This window comes from Chaetomium strumarium, assembly GCF_033439665.1.
Source record: "Chaetomium strumarium strain CBS 333.67 chromosome Unknown B0T15scaffold_1, whole genome shotgun sequence".
NCBI classification, from domain to species: Eukaryota; Fungi; Ascomycota; class Sordariomycetes; order Sordariales; family Chaetomiaceae; genus Chaetomium; species Chaetomium strumarium.
The window spans coordinates 6,512,419-6,540,380 of NW_026944429.1; the positions used below are offsets into that span (position 1 = coordinate 6,512,419).

Here is a 27,962-nt window from a genome sequence, read left to right on the forward strand (position 1 = left end):
TGCAAGATGCAAAGGATCTACTGGACCAGAAGGCCGTGGCTGGGGAGGTGGTACAAGAAACGCAGCCGGATGGTAGTGGTACAAGGGGGGCTCGTACGAAGGTTCGGTGCTGTGGTGTGTGCGGCAAGCCTGGCTATAACGTACGTACTTGCCAGGAGGTTGCAGAATCATCTGATTCATCTATTTCTGATGTAATTATAGTTGGTTGCTAGTGTTGATATGTTGCAAATGGGAATAGTTGTTGTAGGGGTAGGGGAGAGTGTACGACTCGCTGATATGTACGACTCGCTGATATGTACGACTCGCTGATATGTACGACTCGCTGATAATATACGTTATATATAACTTTTGCTATATACCTATATTAGTTAGTAAGAATTTAAAGTAAAATAGTAAGATTTTAAAGCTTAGCTAATTATATTTTAAAATAGAAAATAATCATAAATAGTTTCTAAAGCATAGACTTCACTCTCGTGCGCGTCGCTAGCCGCAAGCGGCTAGCGGGGCGGGGCGCTTGCACCGCCGCTGTACAGCTATAGGGACCGTGCACATGTACCACCGAACCCACCCCAAACGCGCACTGAGTACAGTCTGTGGACGTTGCGAACATTTTCCGCGAGAAATGTCATTTGGGCCCCATATAAAACCGAAAGGTTGCCTTTTTGGACCCGGGATTTCTACACCAATTGGTATATTGTCAATTCGCGACTTCTATACGGAGCATAGAAATTAGTGGCTATATCCGTTTCTTTTTTCAGATTCCTTTTATCGTGTGTTTTCGTCGAAACCCAACTCCAAGGGGATGAAAGAGAAGTGTCATTGGGGTTCTTTCTGGTCGACTACCCCATGTCGACTTTATCATTAATTAATGTCGGCAATGGAACGAAGCTCTTAGCAAAGCTTTTGAGCGGTAGGCTTAGACTCGGGGGACATTTTATACCGGATCAATTCGCTGCGTTGTTATCGAGATCTAGAAAATTGTGTAGTCGATGGGACTCCTATACAGGTTTACATCCGCGAGATCTACAACGCCACGCGAGAGATCGTACAGCATAACCTACAAACCATGTTCGTTCGTGTGGTAACCGAGATAAGTCTTAATTCGGGCATCTCGAGTGAATCTACGCGACGCACGCCCCGGAGTGGACAGGTCGAGTCGGTAAGGCGGATCATTTATCACCTCGGAGACACGATCCTTCAGGCGCGCACAGGATATGGCAAGAGCATCGTGTTCCAGGCTGTCTCGATTATCCTACCTCATAAGATTACAACCCAGATCGTCCCATTCAGCAAGCTAGGAGAGGAGCAATACAGGACCATTGCCACATACTCAGGTACACGCCCGATTTGGGTTGACCAGAGCACGAGCAAAGTAAGACGATATCTTATAGTCCTATATAATAGACGTGCTAATCTAGATACCGAATAGGACGAATCATTCTAGGAAGCGCTTAGACAAGGGCGTTATACTCATATCCTATTAGGACCGGAGCAAGCCATCCACTACCGCTTCCTCCGTCTCTTCCGTACGGCCGAGTTCAACCAACGCATCGCATTCGTCGGAATCGACGAGCTCCATACCATTCACCAGTGGAGGGACTTTAGGTCATCCTTTGCCAACCTCCATCAAGTTCGAGCTGCACTCCCGGTCATGATCCCTTGGTTTGGCTGCACGGCTACTCTTACTCCCGATGCAGAGCTATTTATCCATCAGGTAGGGGCCTTTCGGGAAGAGGGACATCAAGTCGGGTCCCTCGAGATAATCCGTACTACCATCGACCGTCGCGACATTAGCATCATAGTACAATGTCTGCCAAAGGGCAGTCTTCGCGACTTCCGACGACTGGAGTTCCTACTCAACAAGGGTCCGAACGATCAAATCACGAAGACCATCGTCTACATTGACAGCAAAGCAAAGATCATCTCAGCCCGCCACCACCTCTTGAAAGTCCTACGCTCTCAGGGTTTATCTGGACCGGCAGCCGATGCGACCATCCGCCGGTACGATGCAGACATTCGCCCCGCCGACCAGGAGAGGATTTACAGCGAGTTTCGCCGGCCGATTCGACATGCAGGATCATATTAGCTACCGTATCACTTGGCATGGGTATGGACATTCCAGATGTGATGCAGGTTGTACAGTATGGACCTGTTCGGTCTGGGGACATCGCCGATTTGTGGCAGCGATTTGGGCGGGCAGTTCGTGCGGGTGGGTCGCTCCATGGCAAGGCCTATTTCTTCGCACCCTATTGGTTCTTCGACCGACTAGGAGAGGAGGACCCTGTCAAGTCAAACCCTGTCACAGCCCCACCTGCTACCGGCGCCCAGAGAGCAGCACCTTTATCACACCAGCCGCCAGTCCCCAGTCGCCTACGCCAGGCAATTACAAATGGCGACGACGAGTCCGACAGTGATAACTGTTCCGTTGCGTCCAGCACGTACTCTCAGCTAGCCTTTATGCCCCAGGACCTATACGACCTTACCCCTGGCGTCGCAGCCGACCAGCCTCCGACCAGCACCGCATACCAAGTCCACCCCACGCTCGGTCTCTTCGGTGACCACATCGTGCGCCAGCGGTGGACTGCGCAAGAGAAGAAGTGGCGCGAGAATCTGGCTGTCAATAACCAGTTGATGTATGAATTTGCCAACGCCAGCTGCTTCCGAACAGCTGCACTATCCATGCTTCAGGAGGCGGCAATGTCATCGTCTCGGGTAGCAGGCTACATGTGTTGCAACGCCTGCAGCCCGTCGCTCGGGGCTCTGGACGGCATGCCCCCCAAACATCAAACGCTCCGGAAGCCATATATGAATAGCAAGGCGTGGTTCATTTGGCAGGAGTTGCATTCTTACGCTGATCGGATCGCCGCCACTGAACTGTGGCCCGAGAAGGAGAGATTCTGCCATCTTCCATCGACGGTCTTCTTGGAGTCTCGACTACAGTCCGCCCTGGCCAAAGAGCTAGCGACAACCGGCTACGTGCCCTCGGGCGTCGAGGATCTGCAGACACGAGTACCCGACCTAGCAACATGGGAACATTTGGAGGAATGGGGCGATCGGTTGGTGGCGGAGTGTATCCGTCTGCAGCCTATCGCAGTGTCAAAGTGGACGGACCACAAGCAACGTGCTGCGACGCAACGTGCGCATACCAGGCGTGCGGCAACGGGAGTGACGCCTACAACACCGCAAGCGAGCCCTTTCACGCCCAACACGTCGTTTTCTTCCGATGCCACCCTCGTCGGGGAGCTAAGTGGGGCAGGCGGTCGATCTCCCGGACCAGCCTACCCGGTCACCCCCACTCCGGCGCGGGGTGACGCCCCAATCCCGCCATCTACAACGAGGAGACAGCCTACAAAGAGGCAGCGGCGGATAAACTCTGTTGGAACGGGGGCGCAGAACAAGCGTCGCTAACACCATGTAGATAACACCGTGCATTGGAATTACATCAATTGGTGTAGATATCTATAAATACCAATTGTTGAAATTGGAGTACTAGCCCTATTCGTGTTAGTGTACCCTCCACACCCGATCGCGTGACTGGGGTTGGCATCTCTAATTACCATACCATAACCCGAGCAGCCCATACGTATTTACTCAACATTGCAAATGTATATGCCTCATGCCATGGCACGCTCCATATCCATATTATTATCAAGGTAGGCTAGTGCAATTGATCCGCAATTACAACAATTGGTGTGAAGTTTCTGCTTGGTCAGGCCCGCGGCCCCACTTATTCTGCCCATAGATAGGTTCTTCTCAAACCCGCTCACCCAGAAAGATAGTTCAACCTTACATCTAACTTCTGGTTCGCTCCTCTCTGCAGTTGTACATCAACTATTTTGACGGTGTATTTTAAGATTTTTACTCCAATTGGTGAAGTTGCAGGCCCGCCTACCTCGCCTTTCGAGATGCCGCGCGGTCGTGCCCGTGGGGCTTCCCGCGGTGGGGCTTCCCGCGGTGGGCCCTCCCGTGGTGGGGTCTCCTCCCGTCGAGAGAATGCGACCAAGAACACCAATACACAGGTTACCAACCATCCGGAGCTCCCCCCGTTCCCAGCCGACCGCGAGAAAGGCTGGACCGATGAAGACTTCGCCTGTTTTGCGAAGTATCCGTTCTTCCCTGCGCATCGCGACATCAGTCAGCTGCATGAGATCAGCATTCCGGCGCCGCGGCTGTGGCTGATGTCAGCCACTAACCCCGAATTTGTGGCACAACACAAGAAATTCGACTCCGGTTTCATGACCAGCCACCGTCTCCCGACGCACGGCGGATACCACAACATGCACGCCTTTCTGGACATGGGTCTAGAACCCCCGGGCTGGTGGCAGCGGACTATTAAGGAAAATCCTGATGAGGGGCTCCGGTACCCGGTTATCCCAGCAGAGTCAGAGCCCCAGTCGGCTCAGCGGGCCGCTACCGTCAATGATCATTCCGCGAAGCGCCTGAAAGGCCAGACGCTGGCCTACGTCCTGGAGGTGAACAGTAATCTCACCAACTCCGACTACGCCGCTATCCTAAGCTATCCTTCCGTACAGACAATGGCCTTACATACGGACCTGGAAGGTATGTGACCTCGGACTTCACCAATTGGTATAGATTAAAACCTACACCAATTGGTGAAATCTCAGCCCTGGCACTCTATTTTTTACACCAATTGGTGTAGTCCTAGATCCTATGCTAATAATCCCTTAGTCGCCGACATCTTAGGCAAGCTTGCTTGGTTCAAGCAGGGTAACTGTCACGGCGACCCGCTCAAGTACCCCGGGACACAAATCGAATCCTGGTCGGGTCTGTTTTCCAGCATTCCCGACATGTTTACCTCCTCGGGAACGGCCCCACTATTCAAGGCGCTGGCATCGGCCCCCTCACCGATCCCAGTCGTATATGTGCGGCGAGGGGACATTCAGGACCCAGTGGCATCCACGGCATTCGAGCGATATCAAATCGCCACCACTCCAACCATCATTGCGGGGCTTCTGGCCTATCTCAAAAACACGACGGTTGGTGCCAACGGACAGGGTGCCCCACGGTACGTACAGCATGCTCTTGGCACTCCCGGCACCTACGGTGGATACCACGCGGACGACTGGGTCCGTGCCGTTCTCCATATGTTGTACTTTCTGGACCGCCGCTCGGGCAAGCAACGCCTCGACGGGAAGAACGGCCCCAAGGGCGTCGTAGGGAAAGTCTACCTCTTCCGGGTTGAAGACTCGGGCGAATTATTATCTGCAGAGCTGCACGCAGAGATCGCACAGAACGTCCAGTCCCTACAGAACTTCCACTTGTCAACTGCGGTCCGCTCGGAGAGGAAGACATTGTCGGCCGAGCAACGGAGGGAGCTATACACTACCGGGGAGATTTATTCCCGGATGTATAAGCGGACCATGACGCTCCTAATGCAAGATTTCGCCAATCTCCAACGGGATAACCTCCGGAGAAAAAACGGTGAAAAGCGGCCCGCGCCCGCGAAGGAGAACGACATCCCGCCGATGAGTGGCCTGATTCTCCACGAGCTCATTGACCACTTCTACAAGGATGGTCGATTCAAGGAGCCGCGCCAGACGCGCATTGAGGGAGATATCACCAAGAGCTACCCTCAGTTCTTCAAGGGCGACGAATCATTTCAGGAGTTCCTGTCCACGCAAGAGCAGCTCGTGGACCATCTCGCGGAGGCCGACCGACGACCTGGTGAAAGCTGGGAGCAGACCCGGGACAGGGTCGAGCAAGAGCTCAAGCTCAGCTTTGCCATCAAGGAGATCCTGGAGCGCGGACACCCGTTCGTCCGCGACCCCAACTACAGCGACGCCAAATGGCTCACGGATGCGGTGGAGCTCAGTGGCTGGCTCAAGGAACCCGAACCGCCCACCCCGGCCACTGAGGGTGGAGAGGCTCCCGGCCCGTCGACTCCGGCCCCCGCGGGCCAGTCAGATAGCGCCAAGGATCCGCGCTCCCCGCTCCGATTCGATTACGCTTCACTCAAGGCCAAGTACCCCTGGGCACAGTGGGACCTGGGTGGGGAGGCGGGGAAGCACTTGCTGGCTCACCAGCTCATCGGTATGTAGCTCTGATTACACCAATTGGTTTAAGCGCTCGGTTTATACCAATTGATGTAATGCCGGCCCTGGTTTCTCTATATAGCTAACACTTTATAGACGCGCTTATCATCCACAAGCTCGAAAGCATGCCTTTCAAAACGTGGTTATGTATGAATGAGGTTGGCACAGGTAAAACCTTCACTTACATACACTCTGTCTCCCTCGCGGTCGCAGAGCTGGAGCGCAAACATGCAAGTGGCGAGGCCATATCCGCCTGGCCCACACTCGTCGCCGTCCCGGCCAGTCTGTTGGCGCAGACCTTTACCGAGGCGGTCCGCAATTTCCCGGGGCTTAAGTTCCACGCCTGGTACGGACACTCGACTAATATCGGCCGTGACGATCCCCGGAAAGGTGCCACGCTATCGACGAGTCAGTTCGACGAGATGATGCATCACTGGTCGCAACAAAAGGGGTCTCCGAACACGGCCCGTAACGTCGTCCTCACTTCCTATACCACCATGGCCAAGCGCTGGGTCAGTTCGGTCAACGCCAGGTACAAGCCATCGGAGATGGTCGGGCCGTGGAAGCTCGACCAAGTCGAGCTCCGGAAGCGCGAAAGGGGGAAGACGCCCATGAGGCCCGACCCTGTCGACGAAGACGGATCCGGGTCAGAAGATGGCGATGACGATGTTTACGACGAGGATATGGACTCGGATGTGCTGGCTGAGCCGGTGTACGAGCCGGTGTACGACTCGTCAGACGATGATGCTCTCGGAAGGTGAGTGCTGCCTGGAACTGGGATTACACCAATGGGTGTAAAGCTGCATCTTATACCGATTATACCAATTGGTGTAATTCGAGCCCTGGCATTTTTTACACCAATTGGTATAATGTGGTGTTTAATCCGGAAGCTGACGTTGCATAGCCCTAGCTCCAAGCCCAAGATTGCCAAGTGCAAGATCTACACCCTCCGAATGACGTCATGCAAGGACTTCAAATGGCGCTGCGTCATTGCGGACGAAGCCGCCACGATGCGACACAGGGAGCGCCTCGCCTGGAGGATGATTCGCCTAATCCCGAAGGAAGCACTAGGGTTTGTTTCAGCGACACCCGCCCAGAACCGGGTAGTAGATTGGATCGCGTTCATGCGGCTTGCCTAGGAAACAGGCGGTATGGACCGGTACTTTACTATGCCGCCAGGGCTGTCTGCGACAGATCTAATCGCAGACGATTTCCGGCCGAGTTACGAAGGTCTGGAGGCCATCACCCGTTTCTCGCCAGACGAGAACTCGGTTGTCGCCCAGCTGAAGCACATGGACGAAGTCCTCGGCCACCGCTGGTGGTTCCTGTCGGAGACAGTCCAATCGATGATTACCGACGGACGGTCGTTAAGCGACCGTACTAACAGAATCCTCAAGCAAAATCAGCTCATCGTCCTAAATAGAGGGATGAATACTAAAGTCACACTGCCAAATGGACAAGCTGTTTACCCTCAAGACAACATCCCCCCGATGAGGATCATTTCGGTGGAACTTGGCTATGGCCACCGCGCTAATCAGGTGGTGGAGGAGACTGACTCGATCCTCGCCAATATCTCCCTCGGCAAGGTCGACGTGCCTGAGGGGACCGATCATATCCACGAGGACTCACGCCCGACGGGAGCCGGGGAGAACCAAGCTCTAAGCCTGGCTCTAGTGAGAGCCCTTCAGTACCTCGCGCATGATTTCCACGCATGGCGCATGCTGTACGAGGAAGACGACGTTACGAAAATGGAGACGTCGCGCCTGATCGAGATGGCCGAAGAGCAGCGGAAGGCATCGCGAAGCCTCTCCCGCGCAGAAAACGTCCGGAAGGCCACCAAGGCCCACCTGACGTCGAAGGGCAAGCCTGCCCGCCTCGGTACGGAGCTGGTTCAACGCATCGTTCATGACTGTTCCGACGGCGGCCTCTCCTGGGTCTACGCGACCCTCAACCGCGATCCCGACCATATGCCGCCATCGGAGCGGCCGGCGATGACACACTTCGCCATGGCAGACTCACCATCACTGGCATTCGTGCTGAAAACATGTCTCGAATACAAAGAGAAAGGGAAGCGTGTGCTGGTCGTCGTGAATTCGCCGTGGATCCAGCAGTAAGTATTGGACCCCATTCTACACCAATTGGTGTATTATCGACCCACCCGTACTAACTATATTAGGATGACAGTGGCCGCCCTGCGAAAAGCGAGTTTCAACACGCTTAATATCCACTCGGGTATGAGTACCCAAATGAGAGAAGCCGCCATGCAAGAATGGAACTCTGAATCAGCAAAGGTTGACGTCCTCGTGCTCAACTCGGCGGTATCGAGTGCCGGGCTGAACTGCCATCTGCAGTGCTCAGTCGGAATCGGCTTCGGATTCGTGTGGAACGTATCCACCATACTCCAATTCATCGGACGGCTATTCCGCATCGGGCAGAAGTGGCCAGTGGAGTGGTATCTCCCACATGTTGTAGGCACGATCAACGACTGGCAACAGGAGCGTATGCTGCGCAAGGTATGTTGGACCCGGTATTATACCAATTGGTGTAATTCGAGCCCTGGCTTTTTTTACTCCAATTGGTGTAATCCCAGACCCGCTCGATCATGCTAATCACCTATAGTGGGTACATGAGATCTCCCCGAGGATCAGGGAGACTTCAGGCGCGGATTCGGATGCCTTTCAGCAACTGTTCGCCTACGAGGCTGCCAGGCTCCTCATAGTCACGCCGTTCAACCGGTATGCGTGGGTTTCGGAACCTCCGCAATCCATTGCGGACTACTCCACCCGCCGAAACATGGTGATGGGCGACTTCTTCTCCGCACTCGTCCAAAAGATGATGACGGACCCCCCCCCGGAGGGGCCCGTATTCGATACGATCCGAGATTCGGTACCCCTCATCGGGTCAGTGTTCGTTGATAAATACCTCCGGACCGGCGACTCCTACCGCGACGTAACACCCGAGGATATGACCTGGTCCAACATCTACGATACTGTCCCGCAGCTCCTGCGGGAGTGGGAGGAAAGACACGAGCGGTTTTGCATGCCTCCAATCGGTGAGCCGGAAAGGGACCAATCGGCATTCCGCACCCGCGGAAAAGCGGTGATGCGGGCCCTGAACATGACGCCCGTTAAGACGCCTCGGAAGAGGGCCCAGGCATCGGGCGGGTCGTCGGGCAGGCCGGCGGGTGCCGGGAAGCGCAAGGCGGAAGATGCCTTGGAATCGCCGACTAAACGGGTGGCCCGGCGTACCGGTAAGGGAAACGCAGTGGCGACGCCGTCGTCCCCCGCCGACGAAGTGGAGCCAGAATCGCCCCCGGACAGTGGAGCGGGCGCCGAGTTGCCCAGCAGTGTTGGAATGGAGCCAGAGTCGAGCCCTGGAGAGGAGATGGGTGCTGAGTCGAGCCCCGTCACTGGAGTGGAGCCAGTGTCGACCCCTGGTGAGGAGATGGGTGCCGAGTCGCCTCCCGGCGACCAGTCAGAGTCAGAGCTAAGCTCCGTCGCGAGTGCTGATCTCGAGTCGAACGGCGAGGGTGACGGTCCCGTCGATAACTAGGAATGTATACTAGAAGGTGAAGATGGCGAAGCTAGGCGGTGATTTCACACCAATTGTTGTAATGCCAGATTAGGCCCTAATACACTTTGCTACCCCCCGCTAACCCCGCTCCATGGCACGGTGACATTGAATCAGCCCTACACCCCCCCGTGCACTGTAAGTCAAAACAATACCATTAGCAACCAGGAAGGTCAAACGTAGAAACAAGCTATACTTCATCGCCGTCAGACCCCTCTGATTCCCAGCCCGCTTCATCCTCGTCCTCCTCGTTATACGCCCGGGCACCCTCGTTACTCTACTACCAAGTCCAGTTCGTCGACAAGGGTTGGGACCCCTGCCTGATCTGCGGCGTGGCGGGGTCGAACCTCCTTGGCATTGAACGCCGCGATCTTACTGTCGCTGAGCGCATTCCATCCCAACCGTTCTATATCCGGCGCGTCAAACTCCTCTGGCGCATAGTTCACCGCGGCATTGGCTTTGGTAGACCCGTTGCGGTATAATACGCAGGCGTAGTCGAGAATGTCGTTCTTGGTAGATGGCTGTACCCGTGTGCCCTTGTGGTAGATGCCGAACCTGCTTTCCACACCCTTCCTGATGGCGGTATACGGGCTGACTGCCGCGAGTCGCTCAAACGTCGCGCTCGTATCGTGAGTCGAGTTTCGATTTTTCTTGATATCTAGCGCGAAGGGTGCGTTGATGTGTTGCAGTGCGAGGTCGATGGCCTTCCACCCGCTACCCGCGGTAGTACACCTGACAAGACCTGTCCGGAAGATGCAGTCGGAGAGTAGCTCGTCGGTGATGTCAGAGTGAAGTAGCCAGGAGAAGTAGAGCATCTCTAGACCATAGGATTTGGCCTTCCCGCCAAAGAATATAATCGGCAGTGTCGGGATCATAGCTCGGAGGACACCATAATCACCAACCTGTATGGCGTGGGCAAGGACTAATAGATGGTGTACAATGTATAGATACCGAGCTTGGCTCCTGAAGCGGATGTCGATGGGGGTATTAGGATCACTAGCTCCTGATTAATCTTGGTGATCAGGCTGTCCCTCACGGCTATTAGCTTAGAGTCCAAGGGTTATGCCCTATCCAATCGCTATATATAGTTAGTTTATGACAGTTAATTATTATATAAATAAATTTAATTTTTTATATAATGCTATAATGTTATAAATATAAACTTATATAGAAGTTTTATTAACTATATTATTTTCTAAATCTTAATAATAATAAAGTATATTAATTTGATATAAAATATCTCTAAAGTCTAAGCCTATTATTCTAATACTTTCCTAAAGTGTGATGAAACCACAGGCAGTCCTACCTCTGAAAGGGTTCACTAGTCGAAGGTATCTGTTGATTGGACTGTAGGTCTCGGTGAAGCTAAAGGGTTCATAACAATGCTAGCCGCAATGTCTGCACAGTAAGATAGGGCTACTCTACTGTTTGTATTGCTCACTGGAGAACTCTCTGCGTCCTCTAGAAGGAATGGCTAGCTACTCTATATACTACAGTTTTTCCATGGATCACTGCTTACCTCTGATAATCCCTTATACTAGATCACCTTAGATCATTAGTAATCCTTTGTGAGCTTTATAGCTGGATCACTAAGCCTTCCCTATACCAAGCGTGATCCTCTTCTGATTGGTCCGTATTTGGACCAGAATGATTGGACGCAGGCATTGCCTATAGGCTATGCAGGTTAGCCCCACCGGCCTTTGTAGGTTAATTTATGATATAAAGGCTTTAATCTATTATTAATATTAATAGTAAAGTTAATATAAGATAATCGAATAAAGAAAAGCTTAATAACTTATTAAATATTATCCTCTTAAAGTTAGATTTTAATGAAAATATATAATAAAATAAATCTAAAAAAGAAATAAATATAAATACTAACTATAATTTCCTAAAAGTAATTTATAAATCAGTAATATATTAATTTATCATGAACTAACCTGCAGAAGCCGGTGGGGGCTGTGACGGTGGAACCCACCATACCATGGCACAGGCTATTGCTTAGTCATGTGCCCGGCTTCTGGTGCATGCATGCATGATTGGTCAATCTGGTTAGTGCCCCACTTTCCACATCTGGGCACATGCCCCACATCCTGTATTTAGACTTCTTCGCACCTTGCAGTCTTCGAGGATTCCTTTCCTCCTGCAAGTTCAATATTCTTGCAATGCAGTCAGTTGCCCACTAGAGCTTTGAGCCTAGCCTGCGACGACAGTCACCGTGACAGAGGCCGACCTGCATAATTGACGGGCAGCGCCCGTGTCCAATCATTACAAGCCAAAAAGGACCAATGAAGATTGGGAAGACTAGGAACAATGCCAAAAACGATTGTTCCTGAGGAACAATGCCAAGGAATATTGTTCTAGATAGAACAATGAGAATAATAATTGTTCCAAATATTCCAGAGATCTAGGTACAGGATACCTAGAGGAGGAAGCTGTATATAGTTCTACTATTCTGCTACTCATTTAGATAGCTAGCTTCCTCAGTGAGCAATTATAAATAGTAGCCTTTACCTACTGTGCAAACATTGCAACTTGCATTATTGTGAACCTTTTGGCTTCACTGAGACCTACAGTCCAACCAGCAGTACCTTCGACCGGCAAACCCTTTCAGAGGCAGGACTGCTTGTAGTTTCATCACATAATTAGTATAGAAACCTATAGTTAAAGAAAGCAACTTCTTAATTTTATAAAAATTAAGTAACTAGTTATATAAAAATATTCATAATATCTATAGGCTTTACTTAGTATGTATTTAGGGTGAGTCTAGTAGTATATATGCACGGTCTCTATAGCTATATAGCGGTGATCTATACCGCCGCTTATAGCAGTGCAACCGCCCTACCTCATTAGCTGCTTGCGGCTAGCGACGCGCACGAGTGAAGTCTGTACCTTAGAGACTAGATTTGTGAAAATCTGTAAAACAAGATTGGCTTGAAATTTCGGAGCCCTAGCTTTGTGCCAAGCTTACCCCCTTGACTATCTGTAACTTCAACTCCGCGTATGTAACGACACGTCTAGAATTCCATGCTTCGTATACTTACCATCAGCACGGTATGTATGTATTGTACCATGCCGGACATGGTAATTACCTACCTACCTACCTACGGACATCTTTCCACTTTCTCCTCGTTGCCTTTTATTCCGTCGTGTCACCTTGCATTATTAGGTGTAGGCACCCCTAATCACTTCCCTCATCACCGACTCAAGAGAGCCCAGCCCGGCGGGATTCTCCCCTAAAGCATCCTGCGGCCGCGGCTTCCGCGTCGAAGGCCTCCTCCAACTACCATCGTCCGCCACACTCTCCGGAAACAGACTATCAGGAACCCCGAATTCCCCGAATTGCCCGAATTCCCTTCTGCCACCGTAAGACGACAGCGTTTCCCTTGAATCAAGGCCCGAGTCGCTCCGCAACCAGCTCAGGTTGTGAATGCCATCCCCGTCCTCTGTACCATAGCCGATCTCTCCCGCCCCCTGAGCGCCGCCCCGCCTCGCACGCCCGTTTCTACGAGAGCCGTCCTGAGGTCGCAGATGCGGCACCCTCGGCCGGTCCAAGTCTAAGCCATCAAAGTCGAAGCTATCCACACTCTCCAGCCTTTCGGGAAGTTTCCTGCTTCTTCTCCTCCTCCTCATCCTATCATGAGTCGAAACATCGCTCCGGCTTGGGTAGCTGTAGTGACTGTACCTCCTCTTCGCACGCGAGCTCGACGGTCGGCCGCTGAAGACCATGTGGTCGGCAATACGCTCGAACAAGGGCACGAGTGTGCTCAGCAGGCGCTCGTTGGCGTGTTCCAGGCGCTCGAGCCGCTCGGCGAGGGCGCTGAGTTCGCGGTCGGGGGGTTGGCGAGGGTCTTCGTAGCGGTTGACGAGCTCTTGATGAACACAGGCAGTAGGACGTGCCGCCGGACGGGGGGCAGGGGTGGAATAAGGGTTTGTGATGATGCTCTCCGCGGAGGCGCGGTGGGTGAGCGCTGGGCGCGCCAAGGAGGATTCGGAGGCTGAGAAACAGGGTGCTGAAGAGAGGTTTTTGTCCCTCATGTTCGGGATGCCACTGATGCGTTGAGCGGGCCATTTGCCGCGGGTTGGTGGACGGTATGAGCGTCTATTGTGGGCGGCTAAGACCTCCGAGGTAATGGTACTATTGTGTGGGAAAGCCGATTGGCCCAATGATGACGGTTGGGAGTCTGCCATGACTGAAAGGGGGGTGACATAAAGGCTTTGTGGGCTCCCTGGTTCTCCGAAAGGGGACTCCAGTGAGGCCAAGGCTGAAAGTGTATGACGCCGGAAATCTTGGGCGTGGAAGGCACTGTGCGGTGATGCGAGCTCATCCGTGCTGTGCCTTTGCGGTCTGCTTCTGTCGAACACTGGTGAATCTTCCCTGTTCCAGTCCCATGCGTTCATTGTCTCCCGACTAGAGATTGTCAGGGGCAGATAGCCAAGTTCAGGGGTGTGGAAGCTCGCCGTGCCTGTGTCGGAGCCCCGTGATTGTGAACTGTTCCGCAAGTCCGCCATCACTTGAGGAGTAGGGATGCGGACCGTTGCGGCATCAGAATATATGAGCTCGCTGCTGTCGGTGCAATCACTCTCGGGGGTGGATGGTCGTTTTTGGAGTGTATCTCGGTACATCGGCCGCCTAGTCGACGTCCCAGGTAGGCTTTCAGTGTTGGGAGAGCGGGACCGGACAATGGATTCACGACGGTGGCGTTGTTCTCTATTAGACGAAGTATCTGTCGTGGCCACAGTGGTATCGGCAGGGCCTTTTTGAAACGGTGTCGCGGCGGGACGAAGAGTGAGAGCCGTGTCTACTGTTCGACATTCCGGCGCTTTCCCGGCTTCTCCCCGCCGCCTCCCCTCTGTAGGGCTATTGTTGGAAGGGCCGGGCAGAGAAAGCGAATCATCGCCGCCCGGCGTAAAGGGAGGCGCCCCCGTTTGTTCCTTGGGCCGGGCGGAGTCGTCCGGTCGCTCTGCTGAAGAGACCGGGCGTTTGCAGGTTACAGGCTGCAGATGTGCATACTCGACCGGAATCGATATCGCGATGTGGCGATGACCTCCAATAGTCATCCCGGCAACTGCTGAGTCTGGCAGCTTGATGAATCGTTTCTTCTCTTCCTTCTCGGTCTTCTTCCGGAACGGCCACAAAGGAAGCCTTCTGCTCTTCTTTCCATGCTCCTCCTCGGAAGGGCTCGGTGTGGACATGAAATTCGAAGGCGGCGGCGTGGTATTGCGGATGAAGTCGGCCAATTCTTTTGTCGTACCCCTCTCATCCGGTTTCCTTGACCTGTGCCTTAGGGCGGACTTGGAACGGCTGCCCGGGGGTGGCTGTGAGCTGCTGATGGCTGTGCTTGGTAGCATTTGCCGATAATCCTTCGGCCCATTGTCATCTTCAAATGTGACCTTAGTGTCCCGGCAAACGTGGATACCCCTCTTGCTACTATCTCCTGGGTGTGACATGTTGGAGGCTAGTTCATTAGTATCCTAATAAACACGGACCCGAACTTGTCGAAGTTAGAATAGGTGGTACTATAAGTAATGTCAGTCATGACTTGCATGAAGCAATGTTGTTCATTACAGGACTCACCTAGGCTACTCTGTCTGCACCAGGGCTTATTACCCCAGAATGACCGAATGTCCGTTCGCTCAAGAAACCCTCTCCGAGAACGCGAGATCCCCGAGGATATAGGAGAGATCAAGCCAAGCCAGTTGAAAAGGATCAGGAATGGATTGGCAGGAACTCCATCATAGCCCAAAGACGCCACGAATGACGGCGTCCACGACCCTGAGAGCATGCCATGGCCTCAGGGCTGATATCGCCGCCTAACGTAGGGCTATCTCATCATCCCATTGATGGTGATGTCATCACCGTGTATCTAGCTGACAAAACGCGACAGGACCTCTGACTCCCCATAGGCGGGCTCGAGGGCTCGACCGTTTAGTTGTGTTTCCATGTGGAGTAGCCTCGAGTCAGAATTCGTACGACAATTGAGGGGACCCTCAATCAACCCCGCCTTCATTCGGGGCTGCCGTGGCCCGTAGATCGGGTTGCCGGCGTTGAGAGTGACGAGGAAGATGCCGGGAATTGGCCGCGTCCGAAAGGCCGAAACTGGGCCGAAAATGATGGACGAGGGCATTGCGGTGGGCAAGGAGTGAGAATCATATTCCCCACAGGGCCCAAATCATAAACTATGTCCGCATACTTCACTCAAATAAGCAGGCATGAGATCGGGAGGACGAGACGCGCGTCGGCCGATCGCATCGATAAGGATATTGTGCAGACTGTAGAGCATGTGATTGCAGGTCCTGGAAGGCTTCGTCCAGGATGAACCCGGTACCGGGCTCCCTGGCAGCCCGCCTTCTATGTCCAGCGAAAGATGACACCGCGGCAGCATGGAGAAAGGTGTCCTCTGTCAACTCCAACGGCTGAAAAAAAGAAGCTGTAGGGAGCACTGCATCGTGACGAGTCCTTCACAAGTGGAAGTCGAGTTCTCATCAATTGAATGCCCGCAATTCGGATATTTTCGACCAATCAAATAATTCGTGCCACCAGATTAAACTTAGGCTGAAGCGGGAGCGGCAGATCAGCGACCAAAGCCCGCCGCGGATCTGGGGAAGATGGAGCCCCATTTCCGATGTAACGGCCGGCGTACGGTACCCGGAGAGAGTAGACAGTCCTGAGAACTGTTTCACCACATATGTAACTGTAGTCTTCCATGCAGAAGAGTGGAGGATTCGGAACGATCAGCGTCGAACGGCGCGACATAGAGCACCTTGTGGCCGCGGTAACCGGGTGAGAGGCAGCAAAATACGCTGCTGTCGGGCTGTCAGCCACGGCAAGGGGCATGTAAACCCCCGAACGGCCGGTTGCATGTGCCGCAGTGTCGGTCAGTATGCGGATGCAACCTTTTACAAGTCCCCGCGCCCGCATCCTTGGGGGAATTGGTGGAAGTGGTGAGGACATGGATGCCCCGACTCCGGCCAACGCGTCGGCACATCTGCCTGCCCTAGTCCGTAAGGTAACACAGATGACCGCCTGCTTCGTGGGTAGCGGAAAGGTCAACAGAACACAGGCAAGAATGGGATAACAAGGAGCCCAGCAACAACTCCCGGCGCGCAAACTTCCAACGCTCACCCAAGGAAAGCCTCCCAGCCGTGAATAGCCGTCTATCGCCGCCCAGCCCGAGAATGAGACCAGCTTTCCCGTAGCCGTGATGCAAACTCCGCCGACCATCTCTATCTAAGGTATGCCCCCTATAATCGCTATGTATGTATGACCCCAAACGCCGCCAGAATAATTGGCCCGAAATGCGAGAAAAATGGAAGGGGGGGCATAAAGAAAAAGTATAGCATATCAAGCACATCACATGCTTGGTCAGCGCTTCGGCGGCTTCCTCTTAATGAATGGGTCTGCCGCCGGCCGTTTGTGTAACGTCACTGTGCCCTACATTGTAATCGCTTTAGCAACAACAGTCTTTGGAATGGTGGTATGGCGATCAGAATCGTCTTACCTTAGGTACATTGGGACCCATGCTGGGTCTGGAGCCCTGGGGTGGCCTAGCGGGCGGTTGAGGAGGCCGGGACGGCTGTGGGGGGGCCCGTGTCGGGGGAGCTAACCCTAGAACTTCCATGGCCGATGGATCGGTTGGCGCTATCGGCTGTTTGACATTGGCAGTCACCGATGGTTTGGCGGTGGACCGGTCGGAACTCTGCTGAGTCTAGACACGCCGTCGTTAGCTGGGTTCAAGTCTACATGAGCATTACCATCGTAACTTGCCTTTTTGGCGCTGGAGCGGCCGTCATCGGTGTTATCGCGCTGCCGCTTCTTGCCTGCGGACCCAGCCGTGGACTGGATCATGGGCGGGCCAGAGCCCCTTGGCATCATTGACGTGACCTCCCCTTTCTCGTTCAGACCACCGATGCCCGTACCGCGATATGGAAGCGTCGGAGTTGCGGCCGGTTGTTCACCAGGAACCGACCTTGTCGTCGAAGCCGATCCTTGATGTACTGGCGTCGGAGGCTTGGGCGTAGAGGCTCCCTGCTGCGGAACCTCGGGTGAATCTGTCATGACCACATCGTCACTCTCCCGCTGAGGTTGAGTAGGGTAGGACGACGCCGCAGCAAGTGATGCGAGCGACACCTTTGGCCCTGGTTGGCTGAGCAATCCCATGACGTTTCCGGTCGTGTAGCGATCTCGCTGCTTTGCATCCTCGATGAGCTTGGCCCAGAACTCGCCTTGTACCAGCGCACGAGAATCACCCAGAATCCATAGCGATGACTTGGCGCGCGTCAGACCGACGTTCATACGGCGAATGTCCGTCATGAAACCGATACCGCCGGTCGAGCTGGCTCGGACACACGAGAAGATGATGATTTCGCATTCTCGTCCCTGGAAGGCATCCGTAGTGTTGAACTCGATCTCATCCGTGATCCCCTCGCCGTACGTTTCTGTGAACCGCTGCCGGAGCCGGAACAGCTGGGCCTTGTATGGGGTAATGATGCCAATCTTGGCCTTCAAGTCGACGTTGCCGTAGTCCGTCCGGAAGCGGCGGTATAGCTGCATGGCGACCCTGATCTCTTCGTCGTTGACAAGCGATTGATTCTGAGGGCCACGCTCCTGCGAGCCCTTGACATCGAAGAACCGGTAGGGCCCGAGGAGGAGGCTCTGATGCCACGGCTGCAGGCGCAGCCTGGCCATATCGGCACCGTCTTGCAGCAGACCCTCGTAGAATTCCCTACTAGGGAACCTACTGATCTCGGGATGCATACGATACTGCATGTCGAGCAGATGCACGTCCTTGCCATGGTTCTTCTGCATTCGAACGAACAAACTCTGATCGTAGCCGTATCTCGCAGCGGATTGCGAGAGGACCGTGGGAGGCAGCTGCTTCGGATCTCCGACAAGGATGCACTTAGAGCAGCCATACTTCAGAGGGATGAGGGCGCTCAGCTCCACGCATTGCGCAGCCTCATCAATGATGACCGTCTCGAACTCGACGTTGAGATTCTTGAACATCTCGTGGCCGCTGCCGCTCAGGGTGGCGCACAGAACCTGAGCCTTGTCGAGGATCTCTTGCTGGATCTGCCGACGCTTGATTTCAACCTCGCGTGCAAAGGTATTCCCCTTGCTCTTTTGCGCATCGATCTTGGCACCAATGTGGGCTTGCCGGCGCTTCAGCTCGTCGAATTCCCGCTGCAGCTTCATGGCGAGCGCGCGGTTGTCGCTTGCTCGAGCCGCCTCGAGCTGTGGCCGCAGTTCCGTGACTTTATTCTTTAGCTCGCCGGCTTCCTGGTGCAGCTTCTCACGATCGCTAGGGCCGCTGATATTGTTGATTTCCACGTCCATCCGCGCCTTGACCAACTCGTCAAGCGCGACATCCTTGACGGCGGCGTTGATGGCATCACTGCGGCCCAGACGCAGCACCTCGATTTTGTGGGATGTGCCATGCATCGTTTTCACCCCGCCCTTCAACCGTAGCACCAACTCGTCGACGGCGGCGTTGCTGGGGGCGCAGATGAGCAACTTCTTGGATGTGCCCACTCCATTAGAAGCCGCACCCCCAGGTCTACCAATTGGAACCGCATGGCTCGACGACTTGAGGACTCCGGTCAAGAGGCAGCCGACCATGGCAACAATAGTCTTCGTCTTGCCAGTTCCAGGAGGACCCTGAACAAGGGTGAAGCCATCGTTCTCCTTTGCGTTCAGGATAGCACGCGCTTGGCCCGGATTGAGTTGGTAGTTCTCCATAACCCCCTTTACTGCCTCGTCCCCAAAGGTAAGCATCGGAGACGGCTGCGCCTTCAGGACTTCGTCCATGAGGTCGTAGTACTGCAGACTCTCTAGCGCTGCATATTCACGCTCGATTGTCGTCATGTTGGTGATCTTGACGACATGGAACTCGGCACCCGGAAGAAGTGCCGGCAAGATCTGATTTCCCTTGGCGTTGAGGCGGTAGACAACCTCGGCTGTATCTTTCTTGTAGGTGATCTTCCAGATACGGGAGAGACAGTGCAGCTCCGTCGGTTGGTTGAGCGGGTCCTCTGCCTTTGAAACGATTACAATATCCCCTTCTGACAGACCACGGTCCCTACTGACATTTGCCGGCACCGAGGCAGTAACTTCCAGGAACTTGTCGACCGTCATGCGGTTGAGCACCTTGATACCGAAAGGCCTGGAGGTGGTTTCATCCTTCGCCGTGACAAAGGAACGCCAGGCCTCGTTGATGAGCAGAGGAAAGAAGGTCTGCTTGTAGCTGTGGGGATCTGTATACGTGTTGGAGACAACCTCGCAGCGGAAACCATTGGGGGGGTCGCTGCCCTCGTGAAAGATATCCCACTCCAAGATCGCTTGGTGCAGCACATCCATCGGCGGGATCAGGCGCGCTCGCATGTCCTTCGCCGATCTCTGCAGTTTGACCTTCTTGACAGGACCCCGCTTCTCAGTCAACATGAGGAGCCGACGACGCTCAGCCTCATTGAGGGTCTGGTACTTGGCCTTCGCCTTCAACGTGATCCGCTCATCGTCCTCGGATTCATCTTCCTCTTCAGAAGAGGACCCAACCATGATCTCATCTTTGACGACCGGAGCGTGGTCCTTGCCTCGGACACCAGCGATACCCTGTAAGCCGGATCCCTCCCCAGCAACGGTCTTTTGCGGGGCCCGCAGGGCTCTTGCTTTGGCAATGGCCTCGGCATCTCTCTTGGCCTTCTCCGCCTTCTCCCGGGCTCGGGCCTCTTTAATGGATGATTGAGTGGCGAGGATCGCCTTCTGGTCCAGCTTAGGTTGCGGCTTGACCTTCGGGCCCTCCTCCTTCAAGCTCTCCAGCAAAGCGGACTTACGCTTCTCAAAGGCAGGGGTAAGTTCGGCGAGGTGATCCTTCGTCGCGGTCGAGAGGTTCAGGCCGCCCTTGGAAAAATCGAGCTTGCTCTGTTTCATGGACCGCTCCCTCTCCCTCGCTTCCTTCTCCCCGGGTTTGACACCCATGAACTGCTCCTCGATCACAGCATCCTCCCCGAGGGCCTTGAGCAGCTCGATCCGCTGCTCATTCGTCAGGTTGGTCCTCTGGACATAATCGAACCTTCCATCGGCGAGTTTCCTCCGCTTGAGCATGTTGCCGAGGTGCGCAAGAGTTCTTGGCGGCAACTCCATGTCGTTCTGTTTCAACCTCGCCACGAGCTTCTTGATCACTTCGATGATGCCCATGATGAGGTATCTGTCCTTGAGTTGCAGCATGTCGGCCAGGGAATTCGAGTACCTCTTAGGTGGCTCTAGGACGATCCTCATGGCGTTCGTCGTAGCAACACCGTTAGCCTGGACAGTATCTGGGCTGCTATGCTGGCTGAGAGCAGAAGCCATGACGCCGTCTTGGGCAAACAACTTGTTAGCCAGTTCCATGACGTCTCGACAGAAGTCCTCCATGATCTTCTTCTCGACTCTCTCGTGCCATGTCCTCATCATCTTGAACGAGTGGTCAATGGCTTGCCACACGGTCTCCCACCAGCGCTTGACAGCATTGTGCTCCTCGGTCGTGAGAGACTTGCGTCTCAGCTGACCTACAGAAGGATCGCAGAGACCGTTCAGAACAAACTCGCTACACTTCAGAAGAGGCAGCATGTGACTCCAAGGGCTGCTAGCGTCTTGTTTCGCGGTGACTTTACTGACAGCCTCGGAAAACGCGTCCAGGAACGGGGTGAGGTAATCTTCGAGCATCTTAGCAACAGCCTCGGTCGGCGAGCTCTCGTCCGCGATGGCCTTGAGTAACTCAAACCCAGCATCGCGAATCGCATCTTCGCCGTGGATCAATGACGATACAATAGGATGGATTGTCGGTCCTGAGCAAAACTCGCCGAAGTCCTTTCGCTCGAAATCCGAGAGTCGACCGAAAATCCGCCCGATCGCCGCGGTCTGCTGTTGATACCGCTCGTTGAATTTCTGCTGCTCCCGCCTGAGTTGCTCTTTGCGCTTGGGGATGATCTGCTCAATGGTTCGGAGATGCAGCGTAGCCATCAGCATCGCTTTCGCCAACTCGACATGCCCGAGCTGTCTGTACCAAAGCATGTCCAGGAATGACTCCCAGAGTGTCCCAGAGTTCCGGTTCACCGCATTCTGTACCGGAATCCCCCCCATCAAGGCTTTCCATTCGATCTCTGTCGCCCTTGCATCCAATGCGAGCGCGGAATGTATGATAGCCATGGCAGTTTGGGAAATGCCGACATTGAACGTGTCTCCAGGCTTGAGGCCAGCCGCGGTGACAATCACGTCACTGTACTGGACGACGCGGTTCAAAAGTTGGTTAACCATGATGAGCGCGGTTCCCGTGTTGAACGGCGCCTCCTGGTGAAGAAACCCATCGAGCGACTCGCTGAGAGTAACCAAACCGGTCAGGGTGCAGGTTGCTTGCGTGGCTCTGTCGGCAGTCGGGTCTAGACGGAAGTTGTCGAACAGGTGCCGCAACAACGATTCACACACGTCTGACCGCTGTATGGAAGGCAAGGAGCGGATGAACGCCCTCGTCCAAGCAGCCAACGCTGGTACCTGAACGTCACCTTCGGTGATCATCATCTCCGACAATAGGGACCTGCTCAGAAAGCGGCGGAACGCCGGACTCTTGAAAATCTCCTCCACAAGTTGGCTAGGAGTGACTTGGTCAAACGCGGCCCAAAAGGCACTCGGCGACTTTTCCATGAGCTTTCGAAGTCCAGTCAGGACCGCCAGCAAGGCCTCGTCGGAGTCAGTAGCTAGGTGCTCGAGGGCGAGGAAGTAGACGCTTGGAGACACCTCCATTGCCCGGAGGGAGTTGATGATCTGTTGCTCGCTCAGGGAGCGGAGGACGAACCAGAAGCCGCGCCAGAACCCGGAGATCCTGTCTTCCGATGGCATACCTCTCGCGAGCGATACCCTCAAGATGGCATTGGTCAGTAGGGGGCAGACGGCCCAGTCCCATTCCTGATCCGTGAGAGATCCGGGAGACCGTTTCTCCCAAGCCGTCTCCGCGAACTTTCGTCTGTAAGGGACCGCGGGTTCGTCGAAGAGGAAGAAGGTCATGGCAGGTATGATGCCTCCTTGCAATCTCAAAGGTTTCTTGGGTTGGGTATGCTCGAAGACATAGTTGAAGTCTTCTCTATTTTCCGTCTGGGAGAGGTATTGAATGCTGCAAAGGGCTTCGAATAGAGCCAAAACGGCCGTCATGTCGTGATCGACTAGCTTCGCCGTCGTCATTGGGCCATGCTCCTCGAGTATTTTCCTCGCCCTCCGCAGACCCTCGTCTATGCGTTGCCTGTCGAACTCGTCGAGCCTTTTCCGCATGTAGTCAATCTGTTCGGGCGCGAGATGTCTGTAAGGATTGCGGGTCAGGGACATGTCCGGTCTCTGTACGAAGAGCGAGCTGTGGACTTACAGGCCATTCAGGTACGGCTCGCGGTTCCGCTGCCAGTTTCTCACGCATGAATCGCACCTCGTGAGACAGGATTCGACGGCCTGCGCCCAGTTGTCAAGCCACTCTCCCGCGACCTCCCTACCGAGACCCATCAAGATGCTGAGGTTGTAGACAGTTTGAAATCTGTCCTCGTATTCTTTGATCCGCCGCCCCTTCTCCTCAGCTGATATGCCGCCTTCATCAGGAACATCGGGTTCATCGTAGTTTGCCGTGTCCTCGTCGTCAGTTTTGGGACAACAAAGATGGGCGTCTGGTGGCCGTTCTTCATAGGCCCGATGCCATGTAATGGCGGTCTGGTAGAGGGCGTTCGTTTCCATGGCGGCTACTGGCAAGCAACGAACCCTGCTTCCTGGTAGAATCGGGTGAAAATTGCAGAAACTAGCGGCCCGGCGAAAAGGGTGAGCAGTCCTCAAAAATGGTGCAACATTCGGCAGGGCTTGAAGAATACGATTAAGTAGGTAGGGAAGGAACTCTCCCTCAGCTTTAGCAGAGGAAAGAAGGCAATTAATTGGATCTCGAGAGATGACACAGAGGTCGGAGCGTTGCTACAGCAGTAGAGATTGGATGATCCAAGTTTGCTGAGTATGCCGGAAATCCCAGAGCAGGGGCACCCGCATTCTAGATTTCCTACAACGCGGGTGTGGCTCAGGAGGAAGGCTCTTGAGGAGAGGGAAGGTCTGCCATCATGGGTGGCAGTCGCGAAAGATCTCAAAGTGACTGACGCGTCTTTGCAGGGCAAAGGTGGGGCACCATTATGACCCTTGCAGTATTGTAATACGTATTGTAATTGTGCAAACTGTTATGTATTTACGTCCTCCACGAGGATGTTACAATCATGATACAACTAAAGCCCTTATTGCGATGAATGATGCTCCTCTTGATTAACCTCATACGTAAGGTGTCTATATTGAGCTGCCGGGTATTGTTATACCAGAGTCTTCTAGGAGATGTGCTAATAGGGATGGCTGAGGGAGCTCTGACTGAGTTGCTCTTTTTGTTTATCTGCAAATTACCATCTAAATCCCCAGCATTGACATTTCCAGCCACAACCGTCCTCGTCCTTGCATTGCTCCATATTCTTTGAGGCGATTATCGTCATTTGCGTTTAGTCTTCCCCCTCCAGATCCTCATCCACATCACTGGGCGAGCTGTCCGTGCCCAGAGTCTCTTCCTCCGATTCGTCCGTATCTGGGCTCGTCTCCTCCTTCACCCTTCTGTTGACCTTTGCCTTCGGCGCAACCTCGTCCTTGCTTCGGTCAATCAAGTGCTCCAGAGGGCAGTCAGGCGCTTCTCCCCAGTCCTTTGTCCCTGGTCTCGTAGCTTTCCTGCATTTGAAGCACTGCTGACCATGCCGAATGAACAGCTGGTGCAGGCCATACTTCAGATGGTCAGGAACCATGAAGTCTCCATGCCGAAAGCAGTTGTCTGGATCAGCCTTCTCCGGAACCCAACCCAACCAACGGCAGAACTTGTGGACGTGTGTATCCACGGCGAAGCAAGGCAATCTCAGGCAGAAGAGTGTGACACAGGCGGCTGTCTTGATGCCGATTCCAGGATAGCTCACGAACTTGGCCAGCGCCTCATCCTTGCTCATGTTGTGCATGTAGTCGAGGGAAAGAAGATCCGGGGTGACCATGCCAGCCTTGTTATCGCCCTGGGCTGTGTCTGCTGCCACAGTCGCCTGCTGCTTGGCGCGCTCCAAGTTTTCTTTGTAAACAATGTCGAGGATTTGTTTGATATGGGACGCTTTCTTAGGCCCATTGCCGGCAACTCTGATAACCTGAACGAGCTCTCCGTGTGATGACAGCCGAACCTTCTCCCAGTTGATACTCCCGGCTCCAGTGCCTTCCTGTCGAAGACCGTAATGCTCGGCCAGGTTTTTGATGGCAGCATCTGCCATTGCCATCAGGGTATTGCCAGAGATCAACGTCCTCAAGAGCGCATCTAGAACGCAGGGGACTTCGCCACATCCAGCTATCTCCAGAGAAGCAGCAGGCATCTTCTCAGGTTGCTTGACTTCTCCGTGTAACTCAGTTAGGATCCCGTGCACCTCCTCACAGGCTTCGGGCGTCGGAACGCGCCTGTATGGGTATGGTGAGAATCCCGGCGTCAGTCCGTATGGGTTCTCTTTGCCCCTTCTCAAAGTCAACTTGAAGTTGGGGTCAAGGATTTTCGAGGCGTCAACAATGATTCTCTCCAATGTCTTGGTGACCACGCCATCCTTGAAGGCAATGCCTTTGACCACCAAAAGCTTTGGGATCTGTTGGTTTGGCTCATCCTTTTCTTCAACTTTCACGCGCATAACTTCTCGTGCTCCTTTATTGGGGACCGCAGCTGACGTCTTTCCAGTTGCCACAAGGGTAATGCGCAAGCGCTTACTCGGGCGCATTTCCTCTTGTTCGTGCTTGATCGATGGGTTGTCAACATTCTCTGACTTCACGGCAGGCTCTTCTCTTTTGTCGGTCCTGTCTTGGCCTGTAACGCCAACCTTGCTGAGGCGAAGAGACAGACGGGTTTGTCTCATCTGTCCCTGTGCGGCCTTAATGCCAGGATGCGGACTAGCAGGAGGGTCGACCCCGATCAGATTCGGCGCAACGATCGAGTCCGCAAGTTGAGGACTCAAAACCGTTGACTCAGCGCTCTGAGAACTGCCGGCATCTAGTCGCGCAACTCCCGCCCCCATACCATGGGGCAGGACCCAACCACCTTTGAGAGGTTGTCTCTGTTTTCCGATGCGTTTACCCTTCGTGCCACCGCCCTTTGTCTTGCTCACGGATTTTGAACTGCCCGCTGAGCCAGAGGTGTTGGTGACTGTCGAAGCTTGTACCACCGTAGCCGGTGCAATGGGTGCACCAGCCACTACGCTGGTCGACACCATAGCGTCAACAAGCTTCCTCTTTTGCGAACGTGTCTGCATCTTGAACCAAATATTTGGTCGCTGTTGAATGAAAAGCCTCCGGTGCTACAAGATGGTTAGCGGCTTGGAAGCTGTGCTATCAGGTATGGATTTGGATCGCAATGGAAGACAGCAACAATAGTCGCGCAAGAAAGGCAGTTCTGATGTATGAAGTGTCTTAGAGGTCGGTATGAGCGAGGACAGTAGCTGTCGGCCGATGTGGTGGTAGTGTGTAAAGGAAGCGTGGAGCACAAAAAGGATATTAACCCGTCATTCGCTCTGGTCGACCGACCTTCGTATATGGAATGACTGTACCCTCGCCGGCCAGGTGCGAAGTCTCTAGATCCAGATCTGATGTTGTCGGAAGAGATGCACAACTCTCGAGGATTGCCTGGGTGGTACCGGTGTGTTCGCTGGTGCAACAAAAGAGGGTCGAAAGGATATCTGAGATTGGCAGGTAGGAGAGAAGATCTTGAGAAGATCTGTATGGCTGAGCAGTCACAGCGGGAGTGCATTCAGTTTGAGGAGAAGGGCGCGAAAGGCCACGAGGTTCGGCGGACTATCCTGTTGCGTAACGGGTTGACACCGGGTAGGTTTCCAGGATTTGGTCGACTTGATGCCCGTGATATCCTCCCACTGGCCAGCCGGAGGAGAAACGGAAGAAGGGGCAGGTGAATCAGGCACAGCACCACCTGAGGGGTTGGAGATTGAAGTCGGAAAAAGTCAGGTTCTACAAAGTCAGAGTAATACAGATGATTCCTATACTGTGTATTGCAGTCGAGTTCGAGGAAGGAGCAACCGAGGCGGCCTTGAGTTCGGATCACGACCACATCGTTGTCGCACCGCTCGCTTCACGCAAGGTAAGTTGAGGCAAACACTCTGCTCGTGATGTGAGCTTGCCGAGTTCAACATTTCAAGAGGTAGGATGGATTTGCTTCGGGCATGGCAGTTAACATCGAGTCATACCATGCACTTGCTAGCCCAGGAAAGGTCAGATGAACCTAACAGCCCGAGGTAAACGCAAGCTCATCATCGGGTCCCTATCTCATAGTTATCTATTGTTTAGATGGTCAAGAGGCGCAGGCATTCCCAGTTGCAGGCATAAGTTACTGAAAGATTGTAGATAATTTGAAGTGGTATGCCTAATCATACATAAGGTATCAAAGAGCAGCAACAGGGTAACGACGGGAGATCCTAGGCATGATTGGATCTTTCTCTTGCACACCTGAAGTTGAGAAGCGAGATAAGATGGAAAGTGCACTGGAAACAGACAGTCAGCTCAAAGACTAGGCCCCGTGAATCATGAAAGCATGTAGAAATGTTCAAGGGAACATCAGAATATTCTTTCTCCTCATAGACAAACTCAGCAGTCAAGGTTTTGTCGAATTGAAAGGTCATCAGGAAGCAAATGATGTAACAGGACACAGGACAGTAAAGAGAACGTACCTATCAGATGAGAGCTTGCACCTGGTGGCAGGCGGTAGTACACCAGCGACGTTGTCAAGTGGCCACAGTTTGTATTCTCGTCTGCATAGCACAACATCAAGTCATCAAAGAGAGAGGATGAAGGCCTGAAATCTGAAGATTCCAATCTTTTACATGGGTATGGAAACTCTTGCCAAATGATCAAAAGTAGAGATCGGAAGACGAAGGGAAAATTTTTGGCACTGGGCCACGAGTCGAAGACAGGCCGCCCCGCCATCAAATGTTCGGAACTCGGAACCTGTAGCACCCGTACATAGAGGCCCTAACCCTGGTTGCCAGGGCATTTCAATGGCATCCGATCCAAAGTTGACAAAGCACTGGCAATTTTACCCCTGAATTGACGTCGTCACACAACCCTGGCCGTGTAAGGGGATGAACCATACCAATGTACTGTCCCCAAAACGTGGTTCGGAATATGGCCCGCAGAGCAGAATTTACCACTGTTGCCATCATCCCTATGTGTTGCATGCTTTTGGGCATTTTGATGTCTGCAGCGACATCCATCGAGATAGTGTCCTTTCAGAGACTTCC

General features: G+C 53.7%; 7 protein-coding genes across 7 annotated transcripts; 2 read left to right on the forward strand and 5 right to left on the reverse strand.

The window, feature by feature from the left end:
- The first annotated feature begins 607 nt into the window (after positions 1-607).
- Positions 608-3,496, forward strand: B0T15DRAFT_564983 (P-loop containing nucleoside triphosphate hydrolase protein). Its single transcript, XM_062870655.1, has 5 exons — positions 608-1,372; positions 1,445-1,948; positions 2,047-2,298; positions 2,329-3,247; positions 3,278-3,496. The coding sequence occupies exons 1-5, from the start codon at positions 1,067-1,069 to the stop codon at positions 3,406-3,408; spliced, it is 2,112 nt and encodes a 703-aa protein (XP_062727151.1). The 5' UTR covers positions 608-1,066; the 3' UTR covers positions 3,409-3,496.
- Positions 3,497-3,905: 409 nt separating this feature from the next.
- Positions 3,906-9,605, forward strand: B0T15DRAFT_507940 (uncharacterized protein; the record flags this gene model as incomplete). Its single annotated transcript, XM_062867682.1, has 7 exons — positions 3,906-4,560; positions 4,705-6,051; positions 6,150-6,810; positions 6,964-7,156; positions 7,193-8,163; positions 8,230-8,521; positions 8,685-9,605. The coding sequence occupies 7 exons, from the start codon at positions 3,906-3,908 to the stop codon at positions 9,603-9,605; spliced, it is 5,040 nt and encodes a 1,679-aa protein (XP_062727152.1).
- A 117-nt stretch (positions 9,606-9,722) lies between these two features.
- Positions 9,723-10,698, reverse strand: B0T15DRAFT_72705 (uncharacterized protein). The gene has a single exon (XM_062871253.1). It carries the CDS (start codon positions 10,496-10,498, stop codon positions 9,896-9,898), a length of 603 nt encoding a protein of 200 aa, XP_062727153.1. The 5' UTR covers positions 10,499-10,698; the 3' UTR covers positions 9,723-9,895.
- A 2,090-nt stretch (positions 10,699-12,788) lies between these two features.
- On the reverse strand, positions 12,789-15,074 carry B0T15DRAFT_507942 (uncharacterized protein; the record flags this gene model as incomplete). Its single annotated transcript, XM_062867683.1, has 1 exon — positions 12,789-15,074. One exon carries the CDS (start codon positions 15,072-15,074, stop codon positions 12,789-12,791), a length of 2,286 nt encoding a protein of 761 aa, XP_062727154.1.
- An 875-nt stretch (positions 15,075-15,949) lies between these two features.
- On the reverse strand, positions 15,950-17,060 carry B0T15DRAFT_72744 (uncharacterized protein). The gene has a single exon (XM_062871254.1). The coding sequence runs from the start codon at positions 16,846-16,848 to the stop codon at positions 16,147-16,149; it is 702 nt and encodes a 233-aa protein (XP_062727155.1). The 5' UTR covers positions 16,849-17,060; the 3' UTR covers positions 15,950-16,146.
- Positions 16,990-23,733, reverse strand: B0T15DRAFT_548822 (SEN1 N terminal-domain-containing protein; the record flags this gene model as incomplete). Its single annotated transcript, XM_062870204.1, has 4 exons — positions 23,012-23,733; positions 17,368-22,948; positions 17,126-17,326; positions 16,990-17,058 (listed from the first exon to the last, which is right to left on the reverse strand). The coding sequence occupies exons 1-4, from the start codon at positions 23,365-23,367 to the stop codon at positions 16,990-16,992; spliced, it is 6,207 nt and encodes a 2,068-aa protein (XP_062727156.1). The 5' UTR covers positions 23,368-23,733.
- A 143-nt stretch (positions 23,734-23,876) lies between these two features.
- Positions 23,877-26,318, reverse strand: B0T15DRAFT_72759 (DNA glycosylase). The gene is made up of 2 exons (XM_062871255.1): positions 26,239-26,318; positions 23,877-26,012 (listed from the first exon to the last, which is right to left on the reverse strand). Exon 2 carries the CDS (start codon positions 25,965-25,967, stop codon positions 24,156-24,158), a length of 1,812 nt encoding a protein of 603 aa, XP_062727157.1. The 5' UTR covers positions 25,968-26,012; positions 26,239-26,318; the 3' UTR covers positions 23,877-24,155.
- Positions 26,319-27,962: the final 1,644 nt, after the last annotated feature.